The sequence below is a fragment of the Micropterus dolomieu genome, linkage group LG08, assembly GCF_021292245.1.
Source record: "Micropterus dolomieu isolate WLL.071019.BEF.003 ecotype Adirondacks linkage group LG08, ASM2129224v1, whole genome shotgun sequence".
Taxonomy (NCBI): Eukaryota; Metazoa; Chordata; class Actinopteri; order Centrarchiformes; family Centrarchidae; genus Micropterus; species Micropterus dolomieu.
The window spans coordinates 1,984,971-1,998,282 of record NC_060157.1 but is presented as its reverse complement, the minus strand read 5'-3'; the positions used below and the strand labels follow the sequence as shown (position 1 = coordinate 1,998,282).

The 13,312-nt window shown below is 44.7% G+C and overlaps 2 protein-coding genes across 13 annotated transcripts in view; one reads left to right on the top strand and one right to left on the bottom strand.

Annotated features, from left to right (window-relative positions):
- sulf2b (sulfatase 2b) overlaps positions 1-3,926 on the top strand; it is a 276,394-nt gene extending 272,468 nt beyond the window's left edge. For all 11 annotated transcript variants that reach the window (XM_046055572.1, XM_046055570.1, XM_046055569.1 and 8 more), the window contains one exon: positions 1,365-3,926. In XM_046055572.1, the coding sequence (XP_045911528.1) occupies positions 1,365-1,395 (31 nt within the window). In that variant the 3' untranslated portion in view covers positions 1,396-3,926. The remainder of the gene's footprint in view (positions 1-1,364) is intronic.
- Positions 3,927-5,872: 1,946 nt separating this feature from the next.
- Positions 5,873-13,312, bottom strand: part of LOC123974719 (myosin-7-like) — a 41,389-nt gene continuing 33,949 nt past the window's right edge. For both annotated transcript variants that reach the window (XM_046055567.1, XM_046055566.1), the window contains 11 exons: positions 12,263-12,387; positions 12,057-12,172; positions 11,784-11,970; positions 10,722-10,931; positions 10,300-10,425; positions 10,090-10,180; positions 9,928-10,007; positions 9,702-9,806; positions 9,494-9,589; positions 7,420-7,563; positions 5,873-7,327 (listed from right to left, as the gene is read on the bottom strand). In XM_046055567.1, coding sequence (XP_045911523.1) covers positions 7,316-7,327; positions 7,420-7,563; positions 9,494-9,589; positions 9,702-9,806; positions 9,928-10,007; positions 10,090-10,180; positions 10,300-10,425; positions 10,722-10,931; positions 11,784-11,970; positions 12,057-12,172; positions 12,263-12,387 — 1,292 coding nt within the window. In that variant the 3' untranslated portion in view covers positions 5,873-7,315. The remainder of the gene's footprint in view (positions 7,328-7,419; positions 7,564-9,493; positions 9,590-9,701; positions 9,807-9,927; positions 10,008-10,089; positions 10,181-10,299; positions 10,426-10,721; positions 10,932-11,783; positions 11,971-12,056; positions 12,173-12,262; positions 12,388-13,312) is intronic.

Below are 13,312 nucleotides of genomic sequence, written 5' to 3'. Positions count from 1 at the left end.
GAGGTGCCAGTAACAGTAACTTAAATCTAACAGCAACCTTTTTGACCTCAACCTGACAGCACAGCTTACAGCACATAAAACCCTCTGGGTGTAATGCCGCATTCAGACCAACCGCGAATTTTCGCCTCGTGACGCTTTCCTCGCGTTAGTACATTCGCTGCAAGTGTTCACACACAACGCGAGAAGGTGAATAAACACAACTCCCTATTACTACAACTGTATGAACCCAAAGTAAACATTCTGCTGTGATTAAATAGCAATAAACGGATCAAACTGATGTGGAAATAACTACAACATGATGCAGATTTGTTAAACATATGAACTGATGCTTTGTCAGGTCTGTCAGCAGGACAACAACTTCTAAAATGTTTGTTTTCTGAATGGAGTTCGGATCGATCAGGGCTATGCTACGCTAACTTGGTCACAGTAAAGTACAACGACAGCTGGAGTAAAGTTACAGACACGTGTTTTCTGATCTCACCAGGTAGTTCAACCTCCTCGCTTTCTTTTCTCCAAGTAATTTCCAGTTTTTATATAAATATGAAGTCGTAGTCCGACAGAGCTAACGACGCAAACAACAACACTGGAACCGGATGTGCACGGAAGCTGCTGAGAAGCTCCAGTGAAGATAAATCAACGTTGAAATCCCAAAAATTTAAGTAAAAAGCTAATTTAATAAAAGCAGTTAACTCCGAGCTCCTCCCGCGAGTAAACGTAGTAGCTGTCAGAGCAGAATCTGACCGACTACGGGTGTTTATTTGTCTAAAAGCTGCAGCCGACATGCACAATTGTCGGCTGTAAGTCTTATTTGCACGGTACAAAATATTTAAATAAAAATACCAAATCAGAAACTTTGTCAGCAGCATCGTGTTTCTGCTTTGCACGACTGATGAGAGCCAATCAGAGAGGCAGATGTGTTTTAGGTCTTCATTTTTGCCGTTTTAGTCTGGACGGGAGGAGCAAACGTAGCAAAAGGTCTCCGTTTTAAAACCAAAACGCAGCAGTGTGGACGGGGCACGCTGGCACGCCGACAGCAGAGCCTACAGGAAAAATCAGATGGTTCAGTCTCTTGCTCGAGAACATTTTGACATGTAGACTGGAGGATCAAACTGAGACACTGCTGCCGTCAGCCAATCAGCTTCTACCAAAACAAAGATGTGGAACATAGGAAACATTATACCTGCTAAACATGCTAAGAAGCATGTTAGCACGTAGCATGAGCCCCCCCCAACAAACCTGATGATCTCTGGTTCGCTGCTTGTTTCTGCTGCTGCCTGTTTTCTGTCTGTCTGCTGACTCTCACACACAAACACACGCTCACTGTGCTCGTAACCTGACTGCGGTTCTGTGTTCTGTCGACCCAGAGGTCCGATCTGGGACGGCTGGAAGGGCTAAGCCTCCCGATTGGCTGGAGCAGGCTCCTGACCCCGCCCACAGAATCCTGAAGGAGCACCGGTCAGCCAATCAGCTTTTGTCGTCTCTGTGACATCATCTGGCCCCACCCCCGCCCCGCTGCTCAGGGAGACGCCGGGACGAAAAACACCCGGCGCACTTCTTCACCAGCTTTTCCTCCTCATCCTCTATCTGAGGAGGGAGAGGAAGATCGAGGAGGAGGAGGAGGAGGAGACGGCAAAATCTGAGAACCTCGTCAGTTGAACGGGGGAAGAACCAGAACTCCCATCTTCTTCCTCCTCCTCCTCCTCCTCCTCGTCAGGTGACCTCCCGGCAGCCATGTTTGTTTTACATGTTCATATGTAGTCTCTCTAACAGTCCAGTAAAGGACCCGCTCTCCCTGTTGTTGTTGTTGTTGTTACTAAACTCAGACTGAGACGGAAGAAGACGAAACTTCCACGTCGAACACTCTGACATCACCGCTGATGTAAATGTGATGTCATTTCCTTATTTTTATTTTTAATTTCTTCCACTAACTTGAACGCCGGTTACAGCGGCGACCGGCGGCTTCACTGGCAACAGAGCTACAGCTGTACTAACCTGGTGACTTGACTACAGTACCCACAATGCAATGCGGCAAGCCCCGATGAGAACAAACGAGGAAGAAAACACAAGATGAGAGGCAGATGTCGGCTCTTGCTCTGTGACGCCACTTATTATTATTTTTTTTTTTTTTACTCATGTTAACCATCAAACATCGCCGTCCACTCACCTTCTCCCCCTGCACATACGTTTCCTTTTCACTTCAGGTGTTTCCTCCTCTCAGCTGATTTTGTTGTTAGCAGATTTTTCAGCCTCCGTTTTCTCCCTCGCCCGAATCCCAACTCCTGGTCAGAGACGTCCTGAGCTCTAAATTAGAAGATGTAACTTATAAAATGTAAAATATAACTGTAGAAAAACCACGACTGGATTCACACGGGAAGAGAAAAAAATAACTGTGCACACACCTGTTCTGGTGATTTCCGCCCGCCAACGCTTGCCGATTATGAGCAAGAATATTAAGACGTCAGATGTGTGTCGCTCGCCTCTCAGACACTTCCAGACTGTTGAATCCAAATATCTCACCGCATTTATTATTATTTAATTTTTATTTTCTCTGGTTTGATTTCCTACATTTCCCAGAATGCCTGTCAGCAGCACAAAGACAAGGTGTGTCCAGCTTCTTCGTGCTCTCTTTATACCACTGGGCGACAGTACAGAAGAACCCAAATGGTGTTTTTTTTCTCGGCAGGTAGACGACACGTTTCAGATGTTCTGGCATCAGCGCGTGAGCTGAAACAGCTTTACCGATTGGCCGATGTTATAGACCAATGAGGTAACAGCTGCTGTTCCTCTGTGCCATATTCCTTTGGGATGTAATGTAACCTGGTAGGGGTCTTTTGATAAATCATAACCTCCAGTTGTCTGCCCTCTGATGATGGATTCATGTGGCCATTTAAATATTGCATCTTGATCATTTTGTTCTCAAATTACCTAATTTACAGTTACTCCAGCTTGTTTCTGATATCAATATTCAAGTCACAATTATGACGGATTAAACTGCTTTTTATAATAATAATAATAATAAAAGTCCCTGAAAATCTGAATCAGGATTCAGTGATATGAAGTCGTGGCTGCATGAAGGGGACAACTTCCAGTTTGAGCGAATTATTAAAGCAAATTTGGAGCACGATTTAGTGTTTGATACCACATTATGTTGAGTTTTAGTATTTTAAGGGCACAATTTGAGGTTTGAAGGGTTTGAATTATTAAACTGAGGTGACAAAATACACAAATTGGGGATTCTAGGGAACAATTTATCCCCCTGAGACCTACTAGGCTTTATTTAATGTAGGCTGCCCAGGACATCTGGGCTGCTTGTGTGTTTCCTCATATGGTAGAGACAGAAAGAAGCCCTCAAACACCAAAATCTGACATTTGTTGTGTTTCCGGTCGACCCCCATCAGAGTGGGACGTGGCCTCGTGTTGTGGATCTACAGTGTGAAAGTGTTTCAGGCGGATTTTTTCCCCTTCCTGTGTGAGTGCAGCCAACCAGTCTGCTGTCTATATAGTTTATTTTTTAACCCCAAATGTATTTGCTCTGCGGTGCTATTTGCTGTCTAGGAAAAACCTCCTGGTTGTGTTTGAATGTATTTTTAAATGTTTAGGTGTGTTTTCTAAAGACTAATGGTGAATCGGATCGTTCTGGACCAGCTGAGGCTTCAGATCAGATTTCTGGTTCTGAACTGGACGCACACACACACACACACACACACATGCTGAAGGACAAACTGCTGAGCACTTTGATTGGAGGATGGAGGGATGAATGGACCGACAGAGGTTTGTGTTGAGACGAGAAACGACGACACGTGACGTGAACCTGGCCCTGTGCGGCCAGTAAATACTGATGTAACACACCTGTACAGTCCCCCACTCGCCTGTGGACACAGTGTTTGGTTTTAGTTTGTGAATAAAGTGTCGATTGCTAAAATGCACCTTTTTTGTTTGTGTTTAAATCCAAGGGCTGTTTTATAAATTATTCAACTGATTGTTTGGTCGCTAAATGTTTTAATATTAAATATTTTTAGGTTGCTATCATAAAAGAAAACAAATAGTGATGCTTGAACGGGTTAAGTCATTGTTGTCTAATAGTCTAACAGCTTTCTTGTTTCAAAGGATGACGTCTCAGTGACAGTCAGTTGAACAGACTGTCAACCATCGACCAGTCAGAGCTTCATATTGGGCAACCCAAATCTGAGATGTCACGTTCCTTTCATTGCTAGCTACATCTATGAAAAGTAGTACCTGGAAAATTGCAAAATAAAATGCAACAAGCATGGATGAGACGTTTGCAGCTGCAGGTTATTCCAACCCATCTTATCCCCAGGTCGTCACATAGGGGCACATGATCAAGACCCCGTAGCATTAGTTTCATTAATAGTACAACTTAAGAACAGATAAATCATCAGGATTTCATTTGTTCTGTCCAAAACATTCATATTTTGGCTGTAATGAACACTGCACCCTCTAGGGGGCAGTAGACTTTCAACTGTTGATGCAACAAACGCCAAGCACAAACCTCTGGGCAATATTATGTAGCAGCAGTACCGGAGGCTGCAGTTTCAGGACCCCCACAATCCGCAGTAGTAGGACCGTAGTTCTTTTGCGACAGCGCCATCTAGCGGAGTGTTGATGGTAATGCACAGCAACAAGGAGGAGGTTAACTCTGTCTGCTAGCACGTTAGCCATGAGGCCGATGTGCACAGCTGTAGGGTTAACCGGTCAACATGCATATAATCAATAACTTAAGTTTAGGCACACACTCGGTGATGGTTGTGGTTAGGGTAATTGGCTTCGGGGGGCTGTCAAGAGTAACATTAGCTAGCTAGCTATCAATCTATGAGAAAATGTTTCTACTTGTCAGCTGATTTATTCCCTCAGTAAACACTTTCCTGATGAGTTTATGGTCTCAGTCGCTAGTTTCAAGTCTTCTTCAACACAGCATGATGTTTATTTAGTAAATTATGGTCCCATTTAGAGGAACAGAGACCAGGAAGCAGGGGAGGCTTTAGGGCGGGGCTACAACGTGATTGACAAGTCGCTACCATGGCGACCTGTCAATCAGGATAGAAGCGACTCGTATCCGCTGCTCTGTGTATTGTTTATTATTGTCTTGTTTTAAGCCTGTTTTTTTGCTAGTTAAAATTAGCATTAAAGTTAACATGAATTACAATTCCACTTTGTAAAACAAGCTAGCTGGCGCTACTCTCTCGTCCAATTTTGTTCACGTCTGGTTCCAAAAAACCAAGAGGGTGACGGCCAAACTCAAAACGGTAGTCCACAAACCAACAGGTGACGTCACGGCGGCTGCGTCCACTGAATACAGTCTATGGATAAACCTTGTATTTCTTTGTGTGTGTTTGTTTGCAGAGTAATTGTCAATGTTGTTGTTGGTGAACGTTATGATTTGTGTGGTGTAGAAGAAGAAGTTAAAGATGTCGGCAAACAGTTTGTCAAGGTCAACAGGTATTTATTTTTAAAACCCACACATCAAAAGTCAAACATATAGTCTAAATACAGGCGCCTGGTTTATATGAATGTCTAACGAATGTCTAATTGTGGTTGTGCGTTTTCCAACTGTGATCACGTGTAAGCAGTGCTGAAGAGTTGGGGAGCACTGAAATCCAGCCCTTATAAAATAGTAACATGTTAGCAAACAGCTGCCTACTTCTACATCCAATCGGGTGATTCTAACTGCTCAGAAGATCATTGGTACCCATCTCCAGAGCACCAGCAATATCAGTGAGGTGCCTACGCAGAGCCCAAAGGATACTAAAGGACAGTACCCACCCAGCCACAGCCTGTTAACCCTGAGTCTGATAGCTTTTTCCCCCAAGCTATCAGACTCTTAAACTCTAATTCATCCTCAGCACTGCTCCAGTGATGATAGTTTATTTCTGTTACCATTTTACATAATTGATTCTTTATTAATGTATATTGTATGCTGTGTAGCAGAAGGGAGTTTCAAAACTCAATTAAATCAAGTTATATTGTGACAATAAACCCACCTACCTATCCAGCAGACACAGAGCAGCAGGATCATTTAGCTCTGGTTTTGGTCTCCACCAGCTCCTGGGGAAAGATCTAGCTGCTAAATGCTCCAGTATGTTAACCAGCTGGTCTCTAACTGTGTCCGTCCGCTATTTGCTGCTGAGAAGGTGGTTGCCTACAGTTTTATATGACGAGAGCCTAAAGGACTAAACCAGACAGTGAATGCGCCAAAGCTATGAGCTAAAAGAAGCTAAAGGCAGCAGAGAGCTGCAGAGTCCGCATATTGTAATTCAAGTAGTCTGAGAGAAAACTAGACTTCTGCACCTCCTCTTGGCTGTTTTTTCAGCCTTTAGAAAATGTAGCTCGTGACGGCCAATCATGTTGAGGGCTATTGGCTGTCCTACAAATGCAGATGCACATACCTTCAAATGGTGAAAATCCTGCAACTTGTGATAAATTTCCAAGACCTTCTTTTACCAACAGCAAAACGCACGTGATCACCTCAAGGCACGACGCCATGGCGCTCGTACTGACAAGTGGCAAAGAGGCAAGATGACAAACCGCTGTTGTAGCTACCTCTGAAGCCTGGGGCACTCAGTTGGAGGGGCATCTTTGAGAAGACGAGTCAAGGCGAGAGGGGCCGGGGCCTTGGCGAGGCTCACGGCATGGAGAGCCAACCCTACGAGGGATGAGGTTTCGCAGGGAAACCCATTACTTCTGCTGCCGTTCAACTTGTGGGTTTGGTGGGAGGGGTTTGCGGTGTGATACGACGCAGCAGAGACAGATGCCGAAGGTTTTGCATACTGCAGCTTTAATGCAGGTTTAATATAATGCGCTCTATGTAACCTCTAGCCACTAGTCCTGAATTACTTACTGTCTCATAATCTACATCTTATTTTGTCCTCAACTGTCTGCAACCAGGAAACTTTTCACTCCTCACAAAGGAAATACAATCGCCAGCTCCAACTATCTCAGCTTTTCTATGCTACCAGTGATCAAACTGAAAGCTTTACAACCTCAGTAAATAGTATTACAAACTCACTGAGGACGGCGTGACAAACTAAAAGCAGTTCAGGACTGCTAACACGTATACTGGACCTGCCTCAGCTCGACTGCTGCTGCCGATCCCAGCTCCCGTACGTTCTCAGCACCCTCAACACTTCCTTTACAAACCGGTTCGCAATGCTTTACAGTGGAGAAATCCAGAAACATACTGACATGGTTACATACAGTAGATGATCCCGGAGAATTCAGTACAAACACATCAGACAGAAACACACAGCAAATCAAACACCAGAAACACACTGGTGGTGTTTGAAGAGGCAGCAGAGCTTCATTCAGCGATCTGCAGAAACACAAACAGCCAATTAGAAATAACAACAACCAACAACATTTTTTATCATAAAGAAGCACTTTAGGATTGAGTGCGTGACTCACCATAACGACCTTGTTGGTCTGTTCGCGTGTCCGAATCCGCAGCTTGTTCACGGTCGTCTCGGCCACGTCGGCTCTCTCCTCTGCGTCGTCCAGCTCGTGTTGGACTTTCCTGAAACGCACCGTGCTGCAGCTCACCTGCTCCTCCTGGCGGACACACAGAGAAACGACAGCTGTCATTCTACTTTAAACCTGCTACAACTTTTTTTTAATAGCCACTGAGGGTTCACCAGAAACCAGATGATGAAGTTGAAACTGTTAGCAAACAGTTGCTTATTTCCACCTCCAGTTATAGAGCAACATTCATGTGGAGTCGTGTTTGCATTGCCCCCTCTTTTTGCTCTGTTTTTGGTCTCCACCAGCTCCTGAGGGAAATATCTGTCTCTTTTACAATGAGTTGAAACTCATTGTAAAAGACACATTTAAAACAACCAGGTTCACCAAAGGGCTGTACATTGACATGAAACAATAAAGAGACAAAATACACCAGACAAATACAACATACAGTTCTCATGCCAGATTAAAAGCCAAGGAATACAAATGTGTTTTAAGTTGCGGTTTAAAAACTGGAAGGCTTGGTGCCAGTCTGACATGAAGAGGCAATTCATTCCACAGTCTCGGGGCTGCGACTGAGAAAGCTCGATCCCCCCTGCTCTTGAGCAGTGTTTTAGGGACAACAAGAAGAGACTGGTACGCAGACCTTAATGACCTTGAAGAAGCATGTGGCTTCAACAGATCAGTGATATAGACTGGAGCTAGTCCATGAAGGGCTTTAAAAACAAACAACAGAATCTAAAAATCAATCCTAAAATTAACTGGTAGCCAGTGAAGGGAGGCAAGGACAGGGGTGATGTGATCTCGCTTACGAGTTCCCGTAAGGAGACGAGCGGCAGCGTTTTGAACCAGTTGTAGACTAGAGAGGGAAGCCTGGCTAACGTCTACATACAGAGCATTACAATAGTCGAGGCGTGTTGTGACAAATGCATGTATGAACCTCTCAAAGTCTGTGAGGGATAAAAAGGGCTTAAGCTTAGTAAGAAGTTGAAAGAAACTTGCTTTCACAACGGAATTGATCTGCTTCTCCATTTTAAAAACACAATCCATTTTTACTCCAAGGTTTGTTACAAGACTTAACATAAGGTTGAAAGTAAAGTGCCCAGGTCTATTTGTGAGCCATCAGAGGCGCCGCTGGGTCAAAAAACAATGACCTCAGTTTTACTCTCGTTAAAGTTTGAACAATTTAAGGCCATCCAGGCTTTAATATCATTAAAACAGTCAAACAATCTTGTTAAAGAACTACCATCATTTATTTTGATGGGCAGGTAGATTTGCGAATCATCTGCGTAGAGATGGAATCTAATGTTATGTCTTTTTAAGATTGATCCAAGGGGAAGCAAATAGAGTGAAAAAAGAATTGGCCCGGGAATCGAACCCTGGGGATCTCCACATGTGAGGGACACAGACAGTGAGACAGAGCTACCAAAACGGACTCTAAAATCTGTCAGACAGGTATGACCATTCTAAGGTGGTGCCCTTAATCCCCACACCATACTCGAGGTGAAAAATAAGGATGCTGTGGTCAACTGTGTCAAATGCTGCTGTAAGATCTAAAAATATAAAAATTGCATAATAGACAGAGTCAGTTGAGATTAAAAGATTATTAAAAACTCTTAAAAGTGCAGATTCAGTGCTATGAAATGTCTTAAAACCAATTGGAACACCTCAAGAACACCATGCGTATCTAAAAAGGACTGCGGCTGTAAAAGACCTATTTGTTGTTAATCGTTGTTGTTGTATATTTTTATATTGTCAATTTATATATTTATGTACACAATAATCTCTTCCGTTGCAGTACGTCGTATAACTTGCATTTGTTTATTCCAAATTTATATATTTCTAGATTTATTTATGTCAGCTGTATGTTTGTCTATGTGTTGCACCTTATCACCAATGTATGTGTAAAACACTACTTTGCAATAAAGCTCCTTCTGATTCTGATTCCGTACGTTCATGGCTACCAGAGACACCTTACACATTGTCATTTTATTGTAATAATAAAACATTAATGAAGACTCACTGCGTTCTCAGCTTGTCTCTTGTAGCTCTTGACTTTGGTCTGAAGCTTATCGACCAGCTCCTGCATCCTCAGCAGAGTCTTCCTGTCCTCCTCCGTCTGCAGGGACACAAAGAGAACCAGTTCAAAAGCATGGAGAGAACACAGAACCGGCAGAACATCTGTCTGATACTGACAGAAGCAGCAGCTGGATGATGGGAGGTAATCACACCTGGTACGTCAGCTCTTTGATTCTCCTCTCGTAGCGACGGACTCCTTTCTGGTACTCCTCGCTCCTCTTCTGCTCCACCATCAGCTCCGTCTGCAGCTCCCTCACCTGCACACAGAAGATGTCTCATCGAGTCACTTTTCTTTCTGCAGCTCTTCACTACTGAAGCCCAACACCATGAAACTGGTGGCAGTGTTGAAAGACTGGACGATTTTACAATTTCACTCACTCTTGTCTCCAGTTTATGGAGCTGTTTCTTTCCCCCCTTCAGTGCCATCTGCTCCGTCTCATCCAGTTTGACCTGCAGCTCTGTCAGAGACACACGACGACCCCGTTAGCATCAACCTGCAGCAGCACAGGTGAGTTCAACAGCGTTTGAGAATTTTTGTACCCTTCGCCGTAGACTCCACGTTCCTCTTCATCCTCTCCAACATGCTGCTGCTGTCCTGCTCCTTCTTCAGCTCCTCCGCCATCAGAGCCGCCTGGTAAAACACAAACATACACACAAGACCGCGGACGAGGTCAACATAAAGCAGCTGGACACCAGTGAAAACCTCAGGGTTAGTTTTGGTTTGGACAGGGGTCAGAGGTCAGGACTGACATCAGTGATGGCTTTCTTGGCTTTCTCCTCAGCACTGCGACCCTCCTGCATTGCCTCGTCCACCTCTCCTGTCAGCAGAGACAGATCAGCCTCCAGCTTCCTCTTCTGGTTCACCAGTCCTGTGTTCTGAAACACAAGAAATCAATGATCAGTCAGTTCACCGATCATCCAATTCAATAATTGGTGGATCAGTCGATTAGTCAATAAGGCAGGTGATTAGTCCATCGATCACTGAAGCAGTCAGTAGTGCATTAATGTCAATCACTCTATGGTCACTTAGTGGATAAATCAATCGGTCAGTAAAGACAGTCAGTCCGTTGATCAATCACTGGTCACCACAAACAGTCCTATCACACGCTCTGCTGCTGCTGATCGTGAGCCGTCCTGTTGGTGCGCCCTGCAGGGTGCGTTTCTGTTCGTACCTGCGAGGCGAGCAGGTGAGCTCTCTCTGTGACCTCCACCAGCTCCTGTTCGGCCGTCCTGCGAACGCGGTCCGTCTGCTCCAGGATCCCTCGCAGCTCCTCCTCCTCAGCCGTCATCAGCGTACAACGCCGCTCCAACAGGACAATCTGTTCCCGGAGCTGATTGGTCAGCTGGACTTTATCTTCCATGTCCACCTGTTGTTCTTTAACCTACGAGAGGACGCGACACACAACACAATGAGATCTGCCATGCAGCATAGGAAGAGCAACTATACATCCAAATAAATATCTAGGGAGCAGAGAAGCAAACTGAAAATCCAACCTCTGGTTTACCTTCACCGGGATAAGTTGTTCTTGCTAACATGTTAGCAAGCATCCAGCACACAAGTAATATCATCCTACTTTGTGTAGATATGTTCACATTGATCAGCTGATTCCCTCACTTATTCTTTTACATAATGCCAAGAATGCAACATGAGCTTTTGCATAAAGTGCCATATGTAGTTTGAAATTAATCACTTTTTATTGTAAACGGGTTGTAACCTCTCATAAAGATGAACCATTCGCCAGCTTTCTCGGTCGCCTCTGACGACCACTATGCTGCTTCCTACGTGAAGAAATAGGTTTGTATTTTCTCCATAATTCATTGGTTTATGGAGGCTGTGTCGTTCATGCGCGCTCCAGAGACTCTTGCCTACTGATTCTGATTTGTACACACGGCGACTGACAACACCCCAGCGAAGGACTTGGAGCCTGCTAACAACCAAAACACGGTCAACATCAGAAAGGCTTGAGTCACGGAGAGAGAGCGCCGCTTTGTTTTGGATATGAAGACCAACACAGAGTTGGCTTTCATTCAACAAAATGTTGCTTTAAGACTTCTCTGACTTTGGCATACCTGTTACACCCTCCACTGCTTTTTTTTTGAAAACAAAAGGTCGACATGATACTCAGGAGATGACCATGACGGCCTTAGAGTATCTGTCGCCTTCAGTAATTTATCCATCCTTGCCTTTATTGTCTTGGTATCTCTTGGTATGAATGCGGAGAAGATGAGACTACCTGTGTCTGTAGGTGTCTGATCATCCTCTGGCTCTCGGCTGCCTGTCTGGTAGCCTGTCCCAGCTGAACCTCCATCTCGTTCAGGTCAGACTCCATCTTCTTCCTCAGACGAACCGCCTCACTACGACTACGAACCTCCGCCTCCAAGGTGGCCTGCATGGTCTCCAGAGAGAGCTGGTAGCTCCGCCTGGTGGACAGCACTGCTATTACTACTCAAACGCATTTATTGTGCTGGCTTCTGATTGGCTGCGGAGACTGTCAGTAGATTGGTACCTGAGATTGTCGATCTCTTCATCTTTCTCTGAAATCTTGCGCTCGATCTCGGACCTTATCTGCTGCAGCTCCATCTGAAATCTCAAGGTCTTACTCTCCTCGTGCTCCAGAGTACCCTGGTTGGTAGAGGTGGCAGATGCAGTAGCTTAGGAAACAGTTTAATTGGTAGAGAGTTGACAGGTATCCACAACAGGTAAGTCGTTTACCTCTGCTTCCTCCAGGGCTGCCCTGATGTCACTCTTCTCCACATCGAGGAGCTTCTTCATTCTCTCCAGCTCATTGATGGTCTTCCCTCCTTGGCTGATCTGATCGGTCAGGTCCAGTATCTCGTCTGGAGGCAAACACAGTTACATAACAGTTAGCCAGGCATGGTTAGTCAACATTTTGTCAGAACCAAAACAACCACAGCCTGCTGCTTTGGTCTGATGTGAGGCAGCTGTCAGTGTGAAACAGTCTGAAACTATTTTCCGTGGCTCAATGTTTCTGTTTCAAGAAATGAGATGGTGTAAAGTTCGTTGCTGCTGTGGTTTCCTGGAAGATTAATAAAAAACAGCATCAGAGGTTCATAAAGAGGGTTTGATGCCACCATGTTTGCTTTCAGTCCTAAAATGCGTGGACGGCACTAAAAGACGATTCTTCACCCGACAATAGCCTCCTTTTAAACAGCAAAGTTATGCTACTCCACCACAGTTGACGGAGTTTGTGAACCACACATTCCCACTCAAAAAACGAAGAGTGGTCAAAATCTGCCCATTGGCGAATTATAGCGTGACCAGACGTTTTCCGGGGACAGTCCCAGGTTTTGGTGGCCTGTCCCCATCAAGACCTGTCTTGGCCTCCAGCACCACTGTGAGGAATCTTGGAGTTATCTTTGATCAGGTTTAAGTCTCACATTAAGCAAATTTCAAGGACCGCCTTTTTTCACCTACGTAATGAAGAGATCATATTTCTCCTGTTTTAGCTTCTCTGCATTGGCTTCCAGTAAAATCCAGAATAGAATTTAAAATCATTCTTCTTACCTACAAAGCTCTTAATGGTCAGGCACCATCTTATCTTAAAGAGCTCATAGTACCTTACTACCCCACCAGAGCACTGCGCTCCCAGAATGCAGGGTTACTTGTGGTTCCTAGAGTCTCCAAAAGTAGACTAGGAGCCAGAGCGTTCAGCTATCAAGCTCCTCTCCTGTGGAACCAGGTTCCAGTTTGGGTTCAGGAGGCAGACACCATCTCCACATTTAAGAGTAGGCTTAAGACTTT